At 38.9% G+C, this 25,172-nt stretch overlaps 1 protein-coding gene across 2 annotated transcripts in view; it reads right to left on the bottom strand.

Annotated features, from left to right (window-relative positions):
• Nucleotides 1-25,172, bottom strand: part of CFAP54 (cilia and flagella associated protein 54) — a 380,731-nt gene that overhangs the window by 315,726 nt on the left and 39,833 nt on the right. For both annotated transcript variants that reach the window (XM_030939210.1, XM_030939211.1), the window contains exons 10-17: nucleotides 21,141-21,322; nucleotides 20,888-21,053; nucleotides 19,555-19,640; nucleotides 16,599-16,733; nucleotides 14,079-14,229; nucleotides 6,986-7,062; nucleotides 703-831; nucleotides 214-337 (exon numbers count right to left, since the gene is read on the bottom strand). In XM_030939210.1, coding sequence (XP_030795070.1) covers nucleotides 214-337; nucleotides 703-831; nucleotides 6,986-7,062; nucleotides 14,079-14,229; nucleotides 16,599-16,733; nucleotides 19,555-19,640; nucleotides 20,888-21,053; nucleotides 21,141-21,322 — 1,050 coding nt within the window. The remainder of the gene's footprint in view (nucleotides 1-213; nucleotides 338-702; nucleotides 832-6,985; nucleotides 7,063-14,078; nucleotides 14,230-16,598; nucleotides 16,734-19,554; nucleotides 19,641-20,887; nucleotides 21,054-21,140; nucleotides 21,323-25,172) is intronic.

Raw genomic sequence — 25,172 nt, 5'->3', positions numbered from 1 at the left:
TCTTAAAAACTAACTGATTTAATATGCAAAGTGTAAAGCAATAAGGAAAGATTTAATCATGCTTTTATTGATATTAATTAGGAAAGTAGAAAAAAATGAAATTTATCTGAAAATGTCAGTCAACAAGAACACAGTTTTCAAATTAAATTGATTCTGTACTGGAGTCTGACTTAAAATTGATTCAGAATAGTTACTTGCTTTAATGACTACTACCTTGCAATTTGTCCAGAAGCACAACAGCTATTCGATGCTGAGCTTGAATTAGTTCAAGATGCAAATCCATCATGAAACTATTTGAGGCAAGTTTGTAAGTATCTCCATCTACATGGTGGGTACGCTTTGGTCCAACAGAGTTGAAATAAAAAGAAATATGGTTATCAAAACACACAAAAATAGCTATATACTATTATCACTCAAGTTATCATCATCTTATTTTTAACCATTACATCCTGCTCACTTCTTAGCCCTTTGCAGTTAGCTTAAACACTAATAAATATGCTCTTAGAATTCATCAGTGTCCTCTTCATTAACAAATTCAAAGACTCCTCACTCTCCTAGATCACTTCTGGGAAGAGGGAAATATATTTCTGGCCTATGAGCGGTAAGCCACCACAAGTCATGCTTTAATTACCTACTTTCAAGGCCAGTCCTCTTCCCAGTTAAGTAAAACTTCAATCTAATTTAAGACTTTTCCATTCTTACCTTGGCATAGCAGTGGTCAATTACTGATGATCCATTTGGCAAAGAGGTTAACATGCAATTCAAATTTATTCCACCGATTGCTTTGTCAAGAAGTTTATAAGCAAAAAGTAACTGTTCCACAGGATTTTTCTAAAATAATTTTATAAATAAAAAAGAAAAATAAAACTTAAGGGAAAATCAAATGCAACATTTCCAATTTTTGACAATAATTCAAAACCATATAACAGAAATTTAAATAGTCTATCTAACATTAACAATCTTATGTTTCTAAGTAAATGCATTTATCTGTGACTAAATGTGGAGTGCTATCAATATGGGTGAAAATAATAAATAAATTTCACCATTTTTCCAGATACAAATTAAGCCTTTCACAAACATGTATTAATACATATAACTTCCATTTATGGTTTGCAAAATTCTGATTGTACCAAATACAGGTAAATTTTTAAAACAGAGTTCACATAGTTTGTCACTTTCACATATCTAATTTGAAAAGAATTTTTTAAAACAATTTCAGAATCTCAGACTAGAAATTTAGAGTCCACCAACCCAACAGTCTATATTAGTCTACATAATGATTTTCAAAAACTAAATGCTTTTTAATGTAATCATTCTCACAGACAGGCAAATATAGAGAATATAAAAAGCAACCAGTTTTGCCCGAACTTTCAAATTTTCCATATTTTTCCAGATTTTTTTAAGAAAATAAAGCATACAGATATATGCATGCAATTTAAATCCCCTATATAACTGTCCACAGTGCCACTCCTCTGCCCTAGAGATAGCCACTGTCCTTGAATTTGGTTTTACTGTTTTTGCATGTTTTTAAACTTTTACTACATGTATATGTATCCTTAACCATATGCAATATCACTTTGCATATTTTTAATTCTTTCTTATAAAATTCTGTAGGCTTCTTTTAAAACTCAACCATATGTTGTTGAAACTTATTCCTGCTGGTATATGTAACTCAATGGGTCAGTCAGGGATTGGTTATGAACACAAAACTACTCTACATATTTCAAGCAAAAGAAGACTTAATACACAGAATTAGAGGTGTTCATCACCATTGCAAGGCATGGAAGAGCCAAGATCAAGAAAGCTGCCAGTGACAATTTTGCTTCATGCGATTCTCAAGAGTTTGCTCAGAAGCCTCTGTGAACTTAAGAATCTAGGAGGTAGCTGACAACAACCTCAAGCACCTAGTACACTGAAGCAGGTGAATTGCAAGAGTTTGCTCAGCATGCCTGGTAAACTCATATCATCCATCTGATACTGTGGATTAAGAACTATCTCTTCTCTTCTGCATTACAAATTCATGCAAATACCCCTCATTGGAAGACTAATTTAAAACTGTACATAAATGAGACGCTGGAAATATAGTTCCAGGTTTCCCCCCTATAATGCGAAGGTAATTATAGAAGGGAATTGCAATGATGCCAAGTTTACTCTAGTACAAGCCTACTCCAGTTCATTCATCCTCACAGCTACAATGAAATGGTATTACTTGGAGGAATATATCACAATTTATCCACTCTTCTGCCAATGGACATTTAGATTACTATTTCTAAGGCCAGGCACAGTGGCTCACGCCTGTAACCCCAGCACTTGGGGAGGCCAAGGCAGGTGGATCACCTGAAGTCAGGGGTTCAAGACCAGCCTGGTCAACACTGTGAAACCATGTCCCTACCAAAAAATACAAAAATTAGTCGGACATGATGGTGCGGACCTGTAGTGCCAGCTACTTGGGAGACTGAGGCATGCAAATCACTTCAACCCGGGAGGTGGAAGCTGCAGTGAGCCCTGATCATGCCACTGCACTCCAGCCTGGGTGACAGAATGAGATCCTGTTTCAAAAAACAACAACAAAAAAGATTACTATTACTAAATATGCTGCAATATATTGTACTTGTCTGTGAATAAGCACAAAGTTGATAGTTTCTTTTTTATTTTTTTTTTTTTTTTTTTTTTTTTTTGAGATGTAGTTACACTCTTGTTGCCCAGACTGGAGTGCAATGGCATGATCTCAGCTCACTGCAACCTCCGCCTCCCAGGTTCAAGCAATTCTCCTGCCTCAGCCTCCCAAGTAGCTGGAATAACAGGCATGTACCACCATGCCCAGCTAATTTTGTATTTTTAGTAGACACAGGGCTTCTCCATGTAGGTCAGGCTTGTCTCGAACTCCTGACCTCAGGTGATCCACCCACCTTGGCCTCCAAAAGTGCTGGGATTACAGGCGTGAGCCACCATGCCCAGCCCAAAGTTGATACTTTCTTTACAGTTCTTACACCTTTTCTCTGCTTTCTTTTTTTACTTATCTGTCTAAGACTTCCAGGACATACTGAACAGAAGAATGACAGATATCTTTATGTGGTTACACCACTATTAAAGGGCTGCTTTTAATCTTTTACGATAGATATAGCATTTACTTAAGGTCTTTGGATGACACCCTTTATTAGATACAGAGGTTCTTGTACATTCTTAACTACTAAGAGTTATTTTTTTAAGGATGGTTGTTTTTAAAGAAGATGGTTGTTGAATATTATCAAATGCTTTTTTTGCATCTCTTTGTCTAAGTGAAGCAGTCACATGTTTTCCTTTAATCAGCTAATGCAATGTATTGCATTATATATTTCTGGTGTTAAATCATCCTGGCATTCCTAGAATATAAACAATTTTACACTATATACACACACACACACACACACACACACACACACACACACACACATTCAAGAATTGCAGGCTCAGGAAGGTTCTTAAGTAACCCAAGTAGTGTAAATTCAAATTAAAAACCTACTTGAGGGCAGGCCCCAAGATTATAAATCATTAGGAGGAAGAATTTTCTCCTATCCACTCCTCTTCTCACTACCCAAGTTGAGGTATCTCCTTATATACATAGGCAGAGGCAGGATTTTTTGGTTTTGGGGAGGGTTTTTTGTCTTGTCTTGTTTTGTTATGCAACAGGGTCTCACTCCAGCCTAGAATAGAGTGCAGTGGCACGATCTTGGCTCACTGCAGCCTTGATTTCCCAGACTCAGGTGATCCTCCCACCTCAGCCTCCCAAGTAGCTGGGACTACAGGCACATACCATCACACCCAGCTAATTTTTATATTTTTTTTCTAGAGTCATGGTTTCACCATATTGCCCCGGCTGGTCTCAATCTTCTGGGCTCAAGCGATCCACCCACCTTGGCCTCCCCAAAGGGCTAGGATAAAAGGAGTGAGCCACCATGCCCAGGCCAGAGATTTTTTCCTAGTCTACCTTTTCCTAGGATATAATCTTTTGTAGGTTCTAACTTTATGTACAAGTCTCCTTTCTAACTCCCATCTTTCATGTGCTGAAGCCTCATCTCTTGTCCCTGGATGGTTGTCAAAAATCTAAGCATCTTTGTATAATAGCTATGCCCATCAACCTACTGCAGCATCCACTCATAAACTTACCATGCTAGTTTTCAGTTCCCTTTTCTATTTTGGCCCCTGGGATTTACCTTACTTTCTCATGAGCTCTGCAACATGCTTGAGGATATTTGTTCAAATCTGTCCAAAATCTCTCTAAGTGTTTTCTCCCGGGAGGATGTTCAGGTCATCTTGCCATTTTGCTAGAAACAGAAGTCTCTAAAGATATCCTTATATATATATATATATATAAGGATATATATACAGAGAGAGAGAGAGACAGAGTCTCACTTCATTGCCCGTGCTGGAGTGCAGTGGTGCGATCTCAGCTCACTGCAACCTCCGTCTCCCAGGTTCAAGCGATTCTTGCACCTCAGCCTCCCAAGTAGCTGGGACTATAGGCAGGCACCACAACGCCTGGCTAATTTTTGTATTTTTAGTAAAGACGGGGTTTTGCCATGTTGGCCAGGCTGGTGTCAAACTTCTGATATTAAGTGATCTGCCCACCTTGGCCTCCCAAAGTGCTGGGATTACAGGTGTGAACCTCCGTGCCCAGCCAGGGTATCTTTTTAACATCAAAAAATTTCGAAGACCCCACACATTCACATTCTATCATCATCATCATCACCATCACTAACACCACCATCTTCATCTTTATGATCTTCATCATCCTCATCACAGTCAACATTTAACGAAAACATGCTCCAGGTATAGGGCCAAATGTTTTACTAAAAATCTTTTAGTTGACATAGCCCAGTATAAGGTAGATACAAATTAGTTATAATTTTATAACTCATTTGTTGAAGAAAGAAATGCTCTGTGTTCAGCAAAACTTTAAAATAAGTTTTCTTTCATTTAATCACAATAGCGTCTCATACATTTTTTAAATAGTAGCATGTATATATGCAAGTTACATAATTTATCCCACCTACAGATTCTGCTGGGTGAACATATGAATTGTGGATTCTCCTTACAATAAACTGTCATTTTTCCCCCCAACTCCATTCCCCTTTCAGTGAGTCTAAAAAATCTAAGTTGAGATTCAGTGCTTTACATAAGACAGAACAGAAAAACAGCAGCTATCATGTGCCAGGTACTAGTTTCCATATTACAAATATCTCATTTAAACTATATAACAACTCAGTGGAATAGGTACTATTATAATTTTCCGGATGAGGACACTTATCCTCAAAAAGACAAAATAATTCATTTAGAATCACACAAATAGTCAATATCAGAGTCCGAACTCAACCACAGTTTTCCACACCAAATGCTGCGCTCTTCGACCATGCCAAATAAACTATGTCTACCATATGCCCAGTACAGCTGAGCAGACTGCGTATTGCATAACTTTAGGGGGTAAAATTCACACTGTTGTCATCACAGACTTCTCTGTATTTATTTTGACGATTTCCCAGCAGATGGTAATAAATCATCTTTCAGGGAGGGTACATTTTTCTTATTTAAATAATAATATCAATAGTTCATAAATGGTCTCTTGTTTCTTTGTTGTGGGAAAATTGCCACCTTAAAAGAAATCCATTTCTTATAGTTGTTTTAATTGCCAGAAAATTTCTCTCTCAAGGCAAAATCTAGCACTCTGTACCTATGAGTAGGATTTCTATATCTGCCCTACTCTGCCTCAGAGAATAAGTGCTAGCCCATAAGCCAGTGATTCTCAAACTCTAATGTCCTTAAAAATCTACCAGAGAGGCTGGGCGCGATGGCTCACACCTGTAATCCCAGCACTTTGGGAGGCTGAAGTGGGCGGATCACGAGGTCAGGAGATCGAGACCATCCTGGCTAACATGGTGAAACCCCATCTCCACTAAAAATACAAAAAAATTAGCCAGGTGTGGTGGCACACACCTGTAGTCCCAGCTACCCAGGAGGCTGAGGCAGGAGACTCGCTTGAACCCGGGAGGCAGCGGTTGCAGTGAGCTGAGATCGCACCACTGCACTCCAGCCTGGGCAACAGAGCAAGGCTCCGCCTCAAAAAAAAAAGAAAAATCTACCAGAGGAACTTTTAAGAATCTCACACCTGAAGTTATGATTGCACATGTCTGGAGTGAGAAATAGGAAGCTGCATACTTGGCAGACACTGTAAGTGATCCCTGGGAAAAACACTGGCAGACAGCTATTATGCCACCTCATATCTCTTACGCATATCAGTCTCTGTTCTCAATTTAAGATTTCTCAAATCTAGCTCTCTTCAGAAGACACAAGACAGCATAAAGTATGCAGTTTGCATCCCCTGAAACTTAGCATTAGAAAAGGAACATGCATTTGGAAAGTAAATTCAGAATGAACCCACAGTCCTCCTGTACATTCATGATGGTATTTGATTGGTACCATTTCTTAGGACTTTATCTATTATACCAAGTATGGAAGAGAATAGATAAAATAACACTTTTAAAATTAGCACTTGTTCTTATATTTCAGAGGGCTCCCAGATATAAATGTGAGGGGTGGTGGCATGTTATTAAAAATCAAGAAAAGTCATTTATATCTTGCATTATATAAATATCTTTTATATAAATATCTTGAAGACATTATTATTGAGGACAGGGGTTACTCCTAGGTAGGGGAAAGGCAAGGTGATCAAGAGAGGTTAGCAGAGAAGGTGAGTTTTATCTATACTAGTAATATTTTGTTTCTTAAGCTAGCATATGAGGAAATTGCAAATTATAATGGGGCTTCATTACAATATTCTTCATAAAAGGTAGAAAAATGTCCCTATAGTTCTCAATATATAAAACCATATAATCCTCAAATTTTAAATATTCAAAATTATTTCTACAATTAACCATTATGCATTTACAAATTTAATATTTGAAAATAAAAATTCATGTTTCACCTAAATCTTCTAAATATGTAGTAATACCTGTAATATTGGAAGAATTTTTGTGGTCCCTTTTGGAGCTCCAAGGAATTCATTAGTCCCTTCTCTTAAAGGTACGTCTGGAAAAGAAAGAAAAGAGAAAGGGAATGAAGGATGGAAGGGAAGGAAAAAGAGGAGATGAAAAAAAAGGAAAAGTAGGAAGAGGAAGAGGACAAGGCAAGAGCAAGGAGGAAACAAAAGAAGGAAGGACCAGAGGAATAAAAAGGAGGAAAGAGAAAAATGGAAAGAAAGCAGTGAATCATAATCATAAAAAACTTTATGCTACATTACTTTTTAATTACCCATAATCTTAGAAATGATTCACACTAGAATGTGACTAAGCACCAAATTATTTACTCCATGTAATTAAATTTTTTTCTTCTATAAGGTAATTTTTTAAAAATCTCGTAATGTAACAAACCAAATCAAATATATATCAACAAATCAATATCATCTTTCTCTATATTCTATAAGGTCCATTTAAAATCTTTCAGAGGCCAGGTGCGGCGGCTTACACCTGTAATCCCAGCACTTTGGGAGGCCGAGGCGAGTAGATCACCTGAGGTCAGGAGTTCGAGACTAGCCTGGCCAACATGATGAAACCTCACCTCTACAAAAATACAAAAATTAGCCAGGCATGGCATGCCTGTAATCCCAGCTACTGGGGGGTGCTGAGGCAGGAGAACTGCTTGAACCCAGGAGGAAGGGGTTGCAGTGAGCCAAGATCAAGCCACTGTCACTCCAGCCTGGGCAACAGAGCAAGACTTCATCTCAAAATATAAATAAATAAATAAATAAATAAATAAATAAATAAATAAATAAATAAAAAGCTTTCAGAAAATAACAGCATAGAAACCTTATCAATTTGGACAAATATCAGAGAAGACTTGTACTTTATGTTTTATGTGGCAACAAGGTGCTAAGAATAACATTCTTAGAAGTTATAAGAATTTATATATCTAAATGGGGACAACCCCTCATTACATAAATATAGAAGTTTTCAAATGTATAAATGGATTATGCTCCAATATTCATTAGCTCTTCAGAAATGAAACATGTTGACAAAGAATCAATTAACTTAAATTTTATTTAGCCCATTTATAATGATATAAAACAATAATCTCCCCCACAGTAACTAGTAAATAAAACAGTAACATTAAGTAAGAAATAGACTTTTTTTTTTTTTTTTTTTTTTTTTTTTGAGATGGAGTCTCACTCTGTTGCCCAGGCTAGAGTGCAGTGGTGTGATCTCGGCTCACTGTAACCTCCACCTCCCAGGTTCAGGTGATTCTCCTGCCTCAGCCTCCCGAGCAGCTGGGACTAAAGGCACATGCCACCATGCTTGGCTAAGTTTTGTATTTTTAGTAGAAGCAGGGTTTCACCATGTTGGCCATGCTGGTCTCGAACTCCTGACCTCATGTGATCCACCTGGCTCAGCCTACCAAAGTGCTGGGATTATAGGCATGAGCCACTGCACCTGGCCAGAAATAGACATTTTTAAAAAGTAATCAGTAATGGATAATGTAGAAAAATTCTCTTGGCTGAAGAAAAGCTGGAAACTATATTTTTAAATCTACAAGCTAAGAAGATGGTGAAAATAAATAAATAAACAAATAAATAAATAATAAATAAATACATGGCCAGGATCTTAGGAAGGAAGTATGGAGAAAAAAACAAACTATTTTTCCCTGCTCTCATACCACAACAATCAACACAGATTTCTGTGACCAAATGTGGAGTGGGGGGTCCCCACATACCAAACATGCAACCAATTCTGCAGTGGACACCAGCTGGGTATTTTCCAACCCTGTTCACTTCCAACACTACCTTGCAGATAGAGTCAGATCACACAGATTGAGGACTCAGTCCCATGAGACTGCTGCTTCCCCCACCCTGCTCCCTGCTTCTAATGCTGACCATAAGCCCCAGCTGGTTTTACCTGTGCTTCTGACCAACTGGCTACAAACTAAGGTTCCCATGGTCCCCTCCCTGGGTCTGATTAATTTGCAAGAGTGGCTCACAGAACTCAGGGAAACAGTTATGTTTATCATTTTATCATAAAGGTTATTACAAAGGATACAGATAAAGAGATACATAGCACACGGCATAAAGGAAGGGGCATGGCACTTCCTTGCCCTCTCAGGACCACCAACCCCCAGGAACCTCCAAGTGCTCAGCTATCCAGAAGTTCTCTACACCATGTCCTCATGGACCTTTTATGGAGACTTCATTAGATACGCATAAATTGATGGATGTACAGCTGTGCAGAAAAGTGATTGGACAAAAAGGGTATGATCTAATACCCTTTAGAAACCCATTGCTACGATTTGAATATTTGTCTCCTCCAAACTCATGTTGAAATTTAATCCTCAATGTGGTAGTATCGAGAGATGGATCCCATAAGAGATGACTGGGTCACGAGGGCTCTCCTCACATGAATAGTCTAACTCATTCACAGACTAATGGATTAACAGGTTAATGGATTGATGAGTTATCATGGGAGTGGGACTGGTGACTTTATTTTTTTTTTTTTTTGGAAATATATTAAGTTTATTTTTTAAAAAATACCTTACACTCACTCATATTTTACTTACTGGCCCTGTTTTATGTCATTTCAGAGTTTTGTATCTTTTTTTAATTTATTATACTTTAAGTTTTGGGATACATGTGCAGGATGTGCAGGTTTGTTACATAGGTACACACGTGCCATGGTGGTTTGCTGCACCATCAACCCAATATCTATATTAGGTATTTCTCCTAATGCTATCCTTCCCCTAACCCCCACCCCGACTGGACTGGTGACTTTATAAGAAGAGGAAGAGGTCGGGTGCAGTGGCTCATACCTTTAATCTCAGCACTTTGGGAGGCCGAGGTGGGTGGATTACCTGAGGTCAGGAATTCAAGACCAGCCTGGCCAACATGGTGAAACTCTGTCTCTACTAAAAATACAAAAAAATTTAGCTGGCGTGGTGGCTCATGCCTGTAATCCCAGCTACTCGGGAGGCTGAGGCGAGAGAACCACTTGAACCCAGGAGGCAGAGGCTGCAGTGAGCCAAGATCGTGCCACCGCACTCCAGCCTGGGCGAAAGAGTGAGACTCCGTCTCAAAGGAAAAAAGAAAAAAGAAAAGGAAGAGATTCCTGAGGTAGCTTCCTCAGCCCCCTATCATTGATGCCCTGCACCACCTCAGACACTGCAGAAAGTCTCCATGAGTAAGAAAGCCCCCACCAGATGCAGCCCCTAGACTTTGCATTTCTCAGCCTCCACAACCGTAAGAAATAAGGTCCTTTTCTTTATAAATTACTCAGTTTCGGGTATTCTGTTATAAGCAACAGAAAATGGACTAAGATATCCAGCAAGGCCTGTCTGTTCAGATTCTTCTTGGCCTCTCTGTGCCACATTCCTTCCTCCTGGGTATGGGGCAGGACCCCTTCTGAAATGAGTCTTATGTCCTACAATCAGGCAAGGTAGGTCAGAGAATTTCTTCATGATCAACTCCAAGACAGAAAGGCAGGAGAAGATTAGAGTATATTTTCAGTTTCTATGGCCATCCTTGGAGAGAAAAAGGAGCAGGTGAAAGGAGGAAAGTAGAAAGTCAGAGAGAGAAAGAGAGAGAGAGTTTGTTTTCTGAGGTCTGCTTCTGAGGCCTAAAGTGCCCCAACATTATAACAAAAGACTCTCTTTCACTTTTATTGCTCCAAAGCTGATCTGAAACTACTTCAGGAACCAAGGACAAAAAGCCACTCTTGAACAAAAGGTATGTATGCTTGTTGTTTTAGTCACTTAGGAAATGAGAACTATGGGAGTCATGAGCCAGGAACTGTGGACAAAAATAATTATTTTTATATATATAGCATACAAAATATATGTGTTCACTGATGGTTTATGTTATTGGGAAGGTTTCCAGTCCACAGTAGGCTATCAGAGTTAAGTTTTGGAGGAGCCAAAACATGGAGTTAGGATGGGTGTCCCTAACCCTCATGTTGTTCAACGGTCAACTGCATATATATATCTCTTAGTGTGTATATATACATATATCTTAGTGTATATATCTCTCTCTCTTAGTGTGTGTGTGTGTGTGTGTGTGTATATATATATATATCTTAGTATCACAGAGTCACATCTGAATCTTGGAAAGGGAGGCCAGAGAGTATAGAACATTCCCACTGGGGCTTATGTCAATTCTGGAGAGAGAAGCTGAGAAACTGAGTGATACCTCTGATAACCTTGAGAGAAAAGCAACAGGGATTGGTATCCAGGGCCCATCAAGGATGAGAAGCAAAAGAAGTTAGGGTGAATTGAAAATAGATCTTCAAGGAGAAAGCATTTCATCTTCAAAATATCTTAATCCCTCAAACTGGAATAATGGGATCCTAGAGTATTAGTGCCTTCATGCATCTAGTAAAAGCAAGCATAAATCTTCCCTAGAAAAACATCATCCAAAGCCTCAATTATTTCTACAAAATATTTAGAAATAATAATGTCCATTACATACTCAAAAATAATCAGACTAGCCAAACAGGTGATGAAGTAAGTTCTTCATTGAAGACTTCAGTATAATAAATGCAAAAGGAATGACAGAAGTTAGGAGTCCCTCCTGGCTTCTTACCCCCAGTCTCCTAACAGCCCTCTACCAATGGCAGATAAAATCTGTAGAAATACAACTTCATTGTATTTGTTCTGTATGGTCTCCTAGAGGTCCCTCATGGGAATAGGCCCTGAACTCACAACAGCAGCCTTCTCATTAACTTACCATGCGTTACCTGGGGCTTCCTTTCCTCCCCGGTCTCACTTCTCCACTGTGCTTCCCTGGATAAAGTCCCAAACAAACTACTTCACTCAAATCATTATCTCAGAACCTGCTTCTGGGGAACCAACCTAGACCTGAACTCACAGATAAATCTTTATAGCACAGAAAGTGGGATAACTAGGCATGGTGTGCCTCCTGATTCAATGCAAGGGAGTAAATAGCACTACCTATGAAGTACTGTTGCTGAAAAATAAGACAATTGGCAAGAATTCTTCTTAACAAAGTATCACCAGAATCTAAGTAAGCATCCAGATCTAACTACCAGGTGAGAAGCAAGTTAACCAACATCACATGGAAGGAAATAGCCAAATCCAGAATGTGGAAAATCCCACAGGATAATGACTCAGCTTCTTCAAAAGATAAATGTCTTGAAAGGGGAGTAGGAAGGAGAGAAACCATTAGAGATTAGAGAGATTTAAGAGACATGTCAAGAAAATACAATGTGTGGGCCTTGTTTGGATTCTGATTGGAACAAACCAACTTTAAAAGATATTTTTGAATACAGTCAGGGACATGGGAATTATTCCCCATTTTGTAAGATATAATAATAACGGCACTTTGGTTTTATGTTAAAAAAAAATCCTTATCTGTTAGATAAATAGTTGGATACACATACATACACATGGTGGGGTGGTATTTGCTGGAAAAATTACATATCTGTTTTAAATTACTCATAGAGGGGGAAATGTTGCAGAGAGAGATGAAATAAGATTGAAAAAGATGTTGATAATTATTGCTGCTGGATGATGCATAATGGTGATTTATTTTTTCTCTCTATATTTAAAGTTCTGCATAACAAAAGTTTTTAAAAGGAAAAAAAGCATTTTCAGCCAGGACATTTCAGAAATATGACCTGAGGCCAATGAATGTGTTCGATGGCAAGAGACTTTTAACTGATGGTTGTCAAACTTTGATCTATATCAAATTCACCTGGGAAACTAATAAAGACTGAGAAGGTCCAGGCTAGCTGAAATAGAACAGAGCTTGGGCCTTACGGTTTTAACAACCTTTCAGATGATATTGATAACAATCAAAATTTGAGAACCATGGCTCTAAAACTCCATCTGAAAAGCCACACTCAACAGCGGAAGACAGGCAGAGCCAGATTAGTGAATCTCCGAGTAAACAATAATTTTATTATGGAGTCCTCCAGATGTCATACATGCTCTATAAGTGGGGTGAAACAGCAAAGTAAATACCCTCTATGGAGCCCTCCACATTATTCCCCACCCCATTAAATACAGTACAGGGCTGCAACCAGAGGCAGAACAAAGAACAAGGAGGTCAGAGCAGAAGGCCATCCTTTGAGAGAAGACATCTCCTGAATGGAGAAGAGAATGAAGGAGAAGAAAAAGGGGTTGAGACAGGAAGAATGGGGGCTGGGGGACTAGGAAATGAAAGCAAAAAGAGGAAGACGATAAGGATAAGAAGAGAGAAAGTGGTGGAGAAACAATAAATGAAGAAAGAATTTTAAGAGGAAGGAATTAGAAGAAAGAAAATAAAAAAGGAGATAGAAAGTAGAATGACACTGATCCATTCAACAAATACTTACTTGATCTCCTACACTGTGTAGATGATGTGGTGAGTGCCAAGAATATGACAGTGTACAAAACAGAATCTTCCTTCAAGCATTCACTCTTATGGGAAATGGAAGGGGAGGAAAACAAAGGAAGATAAAAGAGAGGAGAGGTGGCCAGGTGCGGTGGCTCACATCTGCAATCCCAGACCTTTGGGAGGCCAGGGCAGTTCAGAAGTTTGAAAGCAGTGTGGCCAACATGGTGAAACCCCGTCTCTACTAAAAATACAAAAATTAGCCAGGCATGGTGGCGGGCACCTGTAACCCCAGCTACTCGGGAGGCTGAGGCAGGAGAATCGCTTGAACCTGGGAGGTGGAGCTTGCAGTGAGCTGAGATTGTGCCACTGCACTCCAGCCGGGGTGACAGAGCAAAACTCCGTCTCAAAAAAAAAAAAAAAAGGAGAGAAAGGGAAAAAAGAAAGAAAGAGAGGGGAGTAAAGGGGAGTAGGTAGTAATTAGGAACAGAGAAAAAGAGAGAAAAGGAATATGAGAAGACAAAAAGGGTTTTGTCCCTCATTGAATCAGAGAGCATGAAACCTTCCTAACATCCACTGGATGAAACTATATTATTATCTATCTCTGATTATAAATCCTCAATGAAGCATAATATTGAAGTGCCTCGTTTCCATTACTAGAAGTTATCCTGTATTTGGTATCATACCTATATATTTGTATTTATGTATGTATACAATTTTTCAGCCAACATTTTACCTAGAGATTGTTTAAATTTTCTTCCTGGCCTTCCTAAAGATTCCAGTATTTCACTTAACCGTAATGTGACTTCTGCCACTACCACAATGTCAATGTCTTCCATTTTATAGCAGTGAATTACTTCATTTATCTGCCACAGAAGATAAATCCACTAAAAAGAGAAAATACACAGCAAAATCAATTAAGAGTATATGAAACTGTACAAACAGTCACATTTTTCAAAACTTATACTTCCTTGAAAAAACCATCTTCTAATCATATGGAAATATTACACAGGTACCCCTCCTTATTAATGTCTTAATTATAAATAAAACTCAGTAATCCTTTTAAAATGATATTTAGTAATCAATCTGTTTATATAAATTCATAAAGTAGATTCATTTAAGTTTAGAGTCTGCACATCTATAGCCATTATGGGAAATTTATGATCTGTTATTTGTACCTATCAGTGAATAGTATCTGTATCCTCAAAAGTTCTCACTGTCCATTCAAAGCAGCTATTATGATTACTATCAACATCCTCCTTATGAGTGAGGGGGAAGTAGGTGTTTCAGGCTCCACATCAGGCGCCTTAGATTGTCTTTCATGGCCAGGTACGGTGGCTCACGCCTGTAATCCCAACACTTTGAGAGGCTGAGGCGGGTGGATCACTTGAGGTCAAGGAATTCGAGATAAGCCTGGCCAATATGGTGAAACCCCGTCTCTATTAAAAATACAAAAAGTAGCCAGGGTGGTGGCGCATACCTGTAATCCCAGCTACTCTGAAGGCTGAGGCAGGAGAATCGCTTGAACCCAAGAGGTGGAGATTGCAGTGGGCGAGGATCGTGCCTCTGCACTCCAGCCTGGGCAAAACAGCGAGTCTCTGTCTCGAAAAAAAAAAAAAAAGAGAGAGAGAGAAAGAAATTGTCTTTCATGCCTGTATCCCCAAAGCTTAGCACATAAAACCAACTATCACATTTTGGGACCTGAGATGATAAAACGGTATTTATGTACTCACATTATTACTTAACAGAGTACATGACAAAAATCACACCTATGCATACTAATGTAGCTAATCTTATGCAGCTTCCAAATTACCAAAGCTACGATATTTATAATTACTAAAATTTTTTCTCCTAAGTTTCCAGGTTATAATATTCAAATGCTCACCCTTCTCCCTCCTATAAAGTAGCTCTTTTAAATGGTCTAAATATATTATTACAGGGGGGAGAAAACCTGACACTCTTACTTCTCTGTATTCTCTATTATTAATCTTCTTTTTGAATTTAACCAAGCTTATATGACCTCAGATACACTATATTTATTTTTTATTTTTATTTATTTATTTTTTTGAGATGGAGTTTCACTCTGTTGTCCAGGCTGGAATGCAATGGGGCCATCTTGGCTCACTGCAACCTCCGCCTCCTGGGTTCAAGCAATCCTCCTGCCTCAGCCTCCCGAGTAGCTGGGAATGCAGGCACACACCAACATGTCTGGATAATTTTTGTATTTTTAGTAGAAACAGGGTTTCACCATGTTGACCAGGCTGGTCTCGAACTCCTGACCTCAGGTGATCCACCTGCCTCGGCCTCCCAAAGTTCTGGGATTACAGGTGTGAGCCCCTGTGCCCGGCCCATACTATATTTATTCTTCACTTAAAAGCTTGAGGCCAGGCACAGGGCCTCACACTTGTAATCCCAGCACTTTGGGAGACCAAAGCAGGTAGATCACAAGGTCAGGAGTTCAAGACCAGCCTGGCCAAGATGGTGAAACCCTATCTCTACTAAAAATACAAAAATTAGCCGGCCATGGTGGTGGATGCCCGTAATCTCAGCTACTCCAGAGGCTAAGGCAGGAGAATTGCTTGAACCCGGGAGGCAGAGGTTGCAGTTAGCCAAAATTGTGCCACTGCACTCTCCAGCCTGGGTGACAGGGTAAGACGCCATCTAAAAAAAAAAAAAAAAAAAAAAAAAAAAAAAAAAGCCTGAAAAGACCAAGCGTGGTGGCTCATGCCTATAATAATCCAAACACTTTAGGAGGCTGAGATGAGCAGATTGCTTGAACCTGGGACTTTGTGACCAGCCTGGGCAACATGGTAAAACCCCATCTCTACAAAAAAAAAAAAAAAAAAAAATTGCTGGGCATGGTGGTATATGCCTGTAGCCCCAGCCACTAGGGAGGCTGAGCTGGGGAGGATCACTTGAGCCCAGGAGGCAGAGGTCGCAGTGAGCTGAGATCACGCCACTGTACTACTCCAGCCTCCAGGACAGAGCAAGACTCTGCCAAAAAAAAAAAAAAAAAAAAGACCTGAAACACCTCTTCACACCTCACAACAAACAAAATTAGAACAGGAGTGCAGGGAACACACATTAAAATAAAGGGTCACTCAGCACTAGAAAGAATATCTTCTTTATATATGTATATATGCAAATGAAAGTCATTAACCAGGTGAAAAATAGGAAAAAATTAGATTTGAAATGTGTATGGCAACTTGAATTAGCAATAGCAAAAAACATGTGAAAGGAAATGCAAAAGGAATACTTTGTTAGTACTGATTTTCTGGGTGAATTTTGCATAGTCATTTCTGGATATATTGAGCCGCTGAATTCCTAATTTGCATTTCTGCCATAGGAACATTATCGTGTCCACAACAATTTCTTTATCAGGTTGAACATCCTAAAAACAAAAGTGAGAAGGTAAATGAGTAGGAATAATAAAATATATGTATATAACATTTACTGTCTGCCGAGCAACACTCTAAGAGCTTTACAAATACTAACACATTGAATCTTCATAATGACCCTGGGAGAGGAGTCCTAGTATGATCCTCCCCATTTTACAGAGGAGCAAACTGAAACACAAGGAGATTAAGTGATTTTCCCCAACAAGAAATGACTAAAGAGTGGCAGATGGGAGGGATTCAAACCTAAGTTGTCTAGCTCCGGAGTCCTCACTCTCTTTTTTTTTGAAACAGGGCCTCACTCTGTTGCTCAGGCTGGAGCGCAGTGGCATGATCTTGGCTTGCAATCTCAGCTCACTGTAACCTCCACATCCCAGCAGGTTCAAGCGATTCTCGTGCCTCAGCTTCCCAAGTAGCTAGGAATACAGGTGTGCACCACCACACCCAGCTCATTTTTATATTTTTACTAGATACAGGGTTTCACCATGTTGGCCAGGCTGGTCTCAAACTCCTGGCCTCAAGTGATCCACCTGCCTTGCCCACCCAAAGTGCTGGGATTACAGTGTGAGCCACCGTGTCCCACCTAGATCCCTCACTCTTAATGAACGCTCTATGCTCTTCTGCCTCTCTAAAAAGAAAAGTCCCAAACACTTTTAGGCAAGTTTGCAAACCAATTACTCCCATCCGACTGTGAAATTTACATATACTTTTCTCTTTTTAAAATTATTGCATTAAAATAAAAAGGAATTGGATGGGCGTGGTGACTCAGACCTGTAATCCCAGCACTTTGGGAGGCCAAGGCAGGTGGATCACATGAGGTCAGGAGTTCAAGACCAGCTGGGCAAACATGGCGAACCCCCATTTCTACTAAAAATATAAAAAGTAGCTGGGCATGGTGTCGTGTACCTGTAGTTCCAGCTACTTGGGAGGCTGAGGCACGAGAATCACTTGAACCCGGGAGGCAGAGGTTGTGGTGAGCCAAAATTGTACCGCTGTACTCCAGCTTGGGCGACAGAGCAAGACTGTCTCAAAAATAATAATAATAATAAGGAATTGGAGCAGGGGTAGATGAACTAGTAACTAGAGAAGCAATGGGGAATTGGGAAAGTGTAGAGACAAGAAGGAAAGGGAAAAGCTGAATAGAACCTCACACTGAGTGTCAATTGATGAGCCAGAATGAATATGTCTTCTCTCATCCAAGCTACTTGCCTCTTTGCAAAAGAAAATTGTTACTCATTATAGTTAAACTAGAAAAATAATAAGTTTATGATTAAAACATACCAAACCTGGAGCTCTCTGAGGCCGCTCTAAGACCTAATTTGCATATGTAGCACCTTCCTACAATGTTTGGGAACACGACAGATATCAATAAATGTTTATTGAATTGAATTAAATTGAATTGAATTGAATTGAACTAAGATTCAATTTAACTAAGGTCATTTTAACAAAACAGATAAATGAAGGCCAGGCACAGTGGCTCACACACCTGTAATCCCAGCATGTTGGGAGGCTGAGGTGGGCAGATCACCTGAGGTCAGGATTTTGAGACCAGCCTGTCCAACATGGTAAAACTTCATCTCTACTAAAACCACAAAAACTAGCCGGGCAAGGTGGCGCATGCCTATAATCCCAGCTACTCGGAAGGCTGAGACAGGAGAATCGCTTGAAACTGGGAGGCAGAGGTTGGAGTGAGCTGAGATCACACCACTGCACTCCAGCATGGGTGACAGAGTAAGACTTTGTCTCAAAAAGAAAAAGGAAAAGGAAAAGAGAAAGAAAAACGGATAAAGGAAAGTTCCCTACCTTTTTAAGCCTTGATCTCTATTTTATGGTTAGCTCTCCCACTGTAATAATGTATTTACTGCCAAATGCCTTTCTTTCAAAAATTAAATATCTGTCACAGGTTATAACTTATCCTGACAAACCCAGAAGAAATGAAAAATATTATAAAGCAGAACTTCTCAAGTCCCTTACTGTGCTTCACTTACCTGGGCAAAAGTTAATACGGTGCTCTATAATTATGGTTTACATACTTTTCAAAAATGACAATATAACCAAATTTTCAAATGAAATTTCATCAGAATCCCAGTGTTATATACAAAAGTAACAAAAACAGATTAGTTGTTTTTACTTAAACAGATTAGTTGTTTTACTACTACTTAAAGTTGGGCTTCTCCATTATCCTCAGCAAACTAACACAGGAACAGAAAACCAAATACCACACGTTCTCACTTACAAGTAGGAGGTACAGCAAACCACCATGGCACACGTTTACCTATGTAAAAAACCTGCATGTCCTGCACATGTACCCCAGAACTTAAAATAAAAATTAAAAACAAATAAATTAATTTAAAAAACAAACAGAGTTAGGCTTCTGAGGATCCCTGAAATTTGTTTAATAACCATTGCTATATTATAGTAGTTTTACCTGAACATTTGTACCCTCATATAGGTCATTTTTTAAATACTGGCCATTGTGTGGAAAGTGGCTTCCAATAATAACAAGGCTTTGTACTCATGGACTGAAAGCAGTATTTCATTAAACATATTAACTCTTCTTAAAAACCACTGCCTCCTTTCCTTCATTATTAGAAACATAGCCTGAGAATTTCCCAAAAAGGAACAGACACTCAACAACAATAATAAAAAGAAACTTAAAACTACAAGTCAGAATCTAACTTAATCCTATATTCTAATGATTAAACAAAATAAAATTTTAGCAAGGTGTAATTGCTGTGATATTTTAAATCTGGCCTTAAGTTAGGCACAAAAACCTACTTCCACACTAATAAAAATTATTTAAAATAGCTATTTCACCTGGGGAGTAGTGCAGACACAGAAATACAAGGTTGCTGCCAAATGGAAAATATCCTCTGAATATCCACAGGTCTTCAAACAAGTATCTAAATTCATAAAGTAGAGGAAAATGAAATAAAAAATCACTTCCAAAATTTCAAATAGAAAAGGCACAGAAACACAAATATGCTACAAAAATGACACAAATGATAGGCAGGCAAATATCATGTTAATAAGACAAATTAAATCCTTCTATATGAAAACTAATCTTGACTGGGAGCAGTGGCTTATGCCTGTAATCCCAGCACTTTGGGAGGCTGAGGAAGACGGATCACTTGAGGTCAGGAGTTTGAGACCAGCCTGGCTGACATGGTGAAACCCTGTCTCTACTGAAAATACAAAAATTAGCTGGGCATGGTGGCAAGCCACTGTAATCCCAGCTACTCAGGAGGCTGAGACAGGAGAACCCAGGAGGCAGAAGTTACAGTGAGCCAATATCGTGCCACTGCACTTCAGCCTGGGCAACAGAGTGAGACTCTGTCTCAAAAAAAAAAAAAAAAAAAAAAACAGAAAAGAAAACTAATCTTAGTGGCTCTAATCCAATAAAAATAGACCATTATTATCATAAATCCAACATTTGTATGCTATGTCCAAAAAGAAACTGAAGAGGCTTATAATATTAAAATGCATACAAAATAAGGTAGTTGAAAGAAAAATAATAAAAACATTGATTCAGAAATCACTAGAAGGCATATATATCATTACTTGGTACAAATTACTTACTGCAACTGATAAGCCATACAATGCTTTAAGAACATGACAAAACATTAAAAACCTGGAATTAAATAGTTCTCTTTGGTGTAAAAAGTAGACACTGCAGATTTTCAATTACACACAAAATAACTTCTAGGATTTGAAAAGTCCTAGAATGGCAAACACTGCAGGCTGGAAAGAGACAGGAGATTACCAAACCTTCCCTTCCTAACATGAACTGATGACTTTGTCCTCTGATTCATTGCCTTACGGGCCTCCCTCTTATCCAACTAAGCCAGAAGGTAAACAGAACCTCATTCCCCTACTCAAAACTGTCACTCAGAATATAATCTAGCATCCTTACAAAACCCAGGAACCACATCATCTAGCACCCAGCTACTTCTCTAGCTTTGTCACCTACCACACTCGGTCACACATGCCCCCATGCCATTCCTGCAATCACCAAACACACTCTTGTCTCAGGGCCTTTGTATCTCTTGCTCCCTCCGCCTTCAATGGTCTTTCTCTCACCACATCTATAAAAGAGCATATTTCGTCAAACTAAATTTTTGTTGGATAAAATAAATTCATGGATACTCACCATGAACAGCAATTTTTTTTAAATAAATTTGAACCGACTGTCCTTCTTTATAGTTTTCCAAAGGAAAGATCAAACCTTTGTTTCTCTTTACATTAATTAGTGGTTCCATTGCAATTAGAAGAGTTAAATCCTTCTCTGCTTTCTTTGACTCTGGATCATCCTGCCTCTTGGAGAAGTATATCCCACACGTTAATTAGTAATTGGATGTCATTTTAACAAAACAAAACCAGGAGGATGATTTTGCATATATTACCTGGAGAAAATAAATAATATGTGCAGCAGAAGATTCAAATAAACTCCACTCCTCATAGGTAAAAGCTAATTTTACAAATTTTACAGCAGCATCCACAGAAATAACATTTTTTCTTTCTATCATAAGTTCCAGAAGAGATGTTTTTGGAAAATCAAGCATTCCATCTGCACCAATATTTGACACTAGGAAAGGAAGAAGAGAGTTTTGAATATCATTCATGCAAATAAATATTTATTAAATATTCACTATACTTCCAGACACCAGGAAAACACAATCCCTGCTTTCATAGGATTTACGTTCTAGTGGGGGAAACAAGAAATCTACAGGGTAGTGCTTTGAGGACAAATAGGAAGGGCATCCAACAGATCTGGAGAAGGAGGGCAGTTAGGAAAGGATACTCAGGGGAAAAGGAATGGAATTTCAAACACAGAATGAGCAAGAGTTCCTAGATACAGACTGGAAACTTGGGAAAGATATCTAAAACGGGGACAGAGCTTTTAGAGTCATCATTACATATCCGCAGTAAATAGTAGATTCAGCCACGGATCACGTTGCCTTGCACAGAATAATAAGAAACGCCAACATTTAAGAGAAGAGCAGAGGGAATAAAGGCTGCAAATGTGAGTGTTTAGAGAGAAAGGGGTATTCAACAGTAACACATACATACAGAAAGTAAAGAAGAAAAGGACTAGCCAGGCTTACTGGCATGCACCTATAGTCTCTGTTACGCAGAAGGCTGAAGCAGGAGGATAACTTCAGCTCAGGAGTTCGAGTCCAGCCTGAGAAATACAGCAAGACCCTGCCTCTTAAAAAAAAAAGAAAAAAGAAAAGAAAAGTAACTAAAGTGACCCCTGGATTGAGCAATGTCCATGACATTCTTAGTAGAATGCTAGGGTCTGCCTAATGTATAAGTAGAAAGAAAATACTTAGGAACAATGAAAACAGACAATTCCTTCAATAAATCTGGCTGTGCCAAGAAGAAGACGTATAGGGAGGAAGTTGACAGAAAACACAGAAGCCCAGGCACAGTGGCTTATGTCTGTAATCCCAGCACTTTGGGAGGCCAAGGCAGGTGGATCCCTTGAGCCAGGAGTTTGAGACCAGCCCGGGCAACATGGAGTAACCCCGACTCTACGAAAAATACAAAAATTAGCCAGGTATGGTGGCATATGCCTGTATTCACAGCTACTCAGGAGGTTGAGGTGGGAGGATCGCTAGAGCCCAGGAGGTCCAGACTACAGTGAGCCATGATCGCACCATCGCACTCCAGTCTGGGTGACAGAGTGAGACCCTGTCTCAAAAAAAAAAAAAAAAAACGACGACACAGTATAATGGGACCACTTGGACACTTAGAGGGATTAGTCTTAAAGACACAAAGAGAAACATCCCCTCCATCTAAATCAGAGATGGTGGAAAAGGATCTATATGCATGAGGGTAAATTTGGGGGTTTGAGTGAAGAAAGTCAAGGAAATTCTTATCTAAAAACTTGTATTTTTCTTGGGAAGAGAAGAGCCCAAACTGTGGCAGCAGAGGTTCCCTGCATTCAGATGGGCATTTGCACACACATGTGCACCCGCATGTGCACACGCACACACTAAACTCACCTAAAGGCATAGGAGCTAACTCAAGGCTCTTCTCCCTCCTCTCAGGTGGACACTGAAGCCAAGTCAGCTAACTGTTCCAAGAAGGAAAGCTCATGGGAAAAAAAATTAAAAGCAAAAACACCTTGAAAGAAAAACCACAAATGAAGCATCCTTTACCACAAGAAGCAGGAAAATGGAACAGCACAAACAAGAACTTAAGTGAAACTGTTCTCTCAGAAAAATAAAAGAGGATATTAGAAACATGAGGCAAAAACAACTCCTGTGAAAAAGAACCAAGTGGATTCAAGGTATAAAGTATATCATCGTTGATGGTTGGGCGCAATGGCGCACGCCTGTAATCCCAGCACTTTGGGAGGCCAAGGCAGCCAGATGACCTGAGGTCAGGAGTTTGAGACCAGCCTGGCCAACACGGTGGAACCCCATCTCTACTCAAAACACAAAAAATTGGCCTGGCGTGGTGGTGCATACCTGTAGTCCCAACTACTCGGTAGGCTGAGGCAGGAGAATCGCTTGAACCTGGGAGGCGGAGCCTGCAATGAGCTGAGATTGTGCCACTGCACTCCAACCCAGGCAACAGAGCGAAGACTCTGTCTCAAACAAACAACAAAAATAACAAAAAAGTATATCATTGTTGAAACAAATAATTAAATAGGTAAACAGAAGAGTAGAACAGAGAGAATCAAAGATCAAATTCGTGACCTGAAAAATCAGATAGCGAAAGCTTCCCAGAAGGCAACAGAATAAAGACATGAAAAGAATAAAATAAATAAGACATGGAGGATGAACATCTATCCTGTTAACATCTATCTAATGGCATTTTCAATGACTTGAAGGATTTTTTTTAATAATGAATATAAGGAACGAAATTTAAAAGTAACATGAAAAAATGAAAGAAAGATATAAGACCTCAAAGTATCTGCTGCATTACTAAACCCACCCTTAGATCCAGTAGAATAAAATGTAAGAATGTCATAAGAGAAAATTGTAAAAGATACATCTATAAAACAAGAAAATTTAAACTGACATTAGACTTCTCAACAGAAACACTATATATACAAGACTATTAAGAAATAGCATCAAAATCTTAAAGAAACTTGTAAATAAACTATTATATCCATCCAAACTACTTCAAAATTCTTGGAGTTTGTATTTGAGCAAAAAGAAGTGAATTTAGAAAGAAGCAATGAAAAATGGGAAGCAATGATGAGGAGAAAAAAAATCTTAATAAAGGTATTTTCTGTCTTAAAAGCAATGACCAGGACTTGTATTCAGAACAGAAAAAGAGCTCTCATAACTCAAGAGAAATAACTAACAATGCAATGAGAAAGTAAACAAAAGACACTAGAGAAAAAGAGAGTATGTAGATGGCAAATAAACACATGAAAAACTGTTTAACATCTTTAGCCATTAGGGAAATGCAAATTAAAGTCACAGTGGGATATTACTACACACCTATCAGAATGGCTAAAATAAAAAACTGATGACACACCAAATTCTGTCAAGGATTTTCTGAAACTGGATCATTCACACATTGCTGGTGGAAATATAGCAGAGTCATCCTGGAGAATAGTATGAGAGTTTCTCACAAAACTAAATACTAACTTATCATGTATCTGAACCACCAATTGCACTGTTGAACGTTTTATTCCAGAGAAATGAAAACTTACCTTCACACAAAAACTTGTACTCAACTGTTCATAGCAGCTTTATTTCTAATAGCCAAAAACTGGAAATAATTCAAAAGTCCTTCAAAGGGTAAGTGGTTAAACAAACTGTGGTGTATCCATATCATAAAATAATACTCAGCAGTAACAAGTGAACCTTTTTTTTTTCTTTTTGAGACAGAGTCTTGTTTTGTCACCCAGGCTGGAGTGCAGTCGTGGTGATATGATCTCCAGTCACTGCAACCTGCGACTCCTGGGTTCAAATGATTCTCTTTCCTCAGCCTCCCAAGTAGCTGGGACTACAGGCACAGGCCATGACGCCTGGCTAATTTTTGTATTTTTAGTAGAGACAGAGTTTCACCATGTTAGCCAGGCTGGTCTCGAACTCCTGGGCTCAAGGGATCAGCCCATCTTGGCCTCCCAAAGGGCTAAGGTTACAGGCATGAGCCACTGTGCCCGTCCAAGTGAACTATTAATATACACAACCTGGATACATCTCAAGAGAATTATGCTGAGTGAAAAAACAGACAACACACATACGGCCACCTAATTTATGACTAAGGGATACTGCAGCCAATGAAAGGAAGTTATCTTCAATAAATGGTGCTCTGTCAACTGAATATACATATAGTACTACATAAATCTTGATCTCTACTTTGTATCAACAAAAAAGATCTAATTTCTAATTAAAGACTTCATGTGAGGGGTAAAACAATAAAACTTATGGAAGAAAACATATGAGAATATATTTACATTGGGGTAG

The sequence above is a fragment of the Rhinopithecus roxellana genome, chromosome 10 (assembly GCF_007565055.1).
Source record: "Rhinopithecus roxellana isolate Shanxi Qingling chromosome 10, ASM756505v1, whole genome shotgun sequence".
Taxonomy (NCBI): Eukaryota; Metazoa; Chordata; class Mammalia; order Primates; family Cercopithecidae; genus Rhinopithecus; species Rhinopithecus roxellana.
This window is presented reverse-complemented; position numbering and strand designations above follow the sequence as displayed.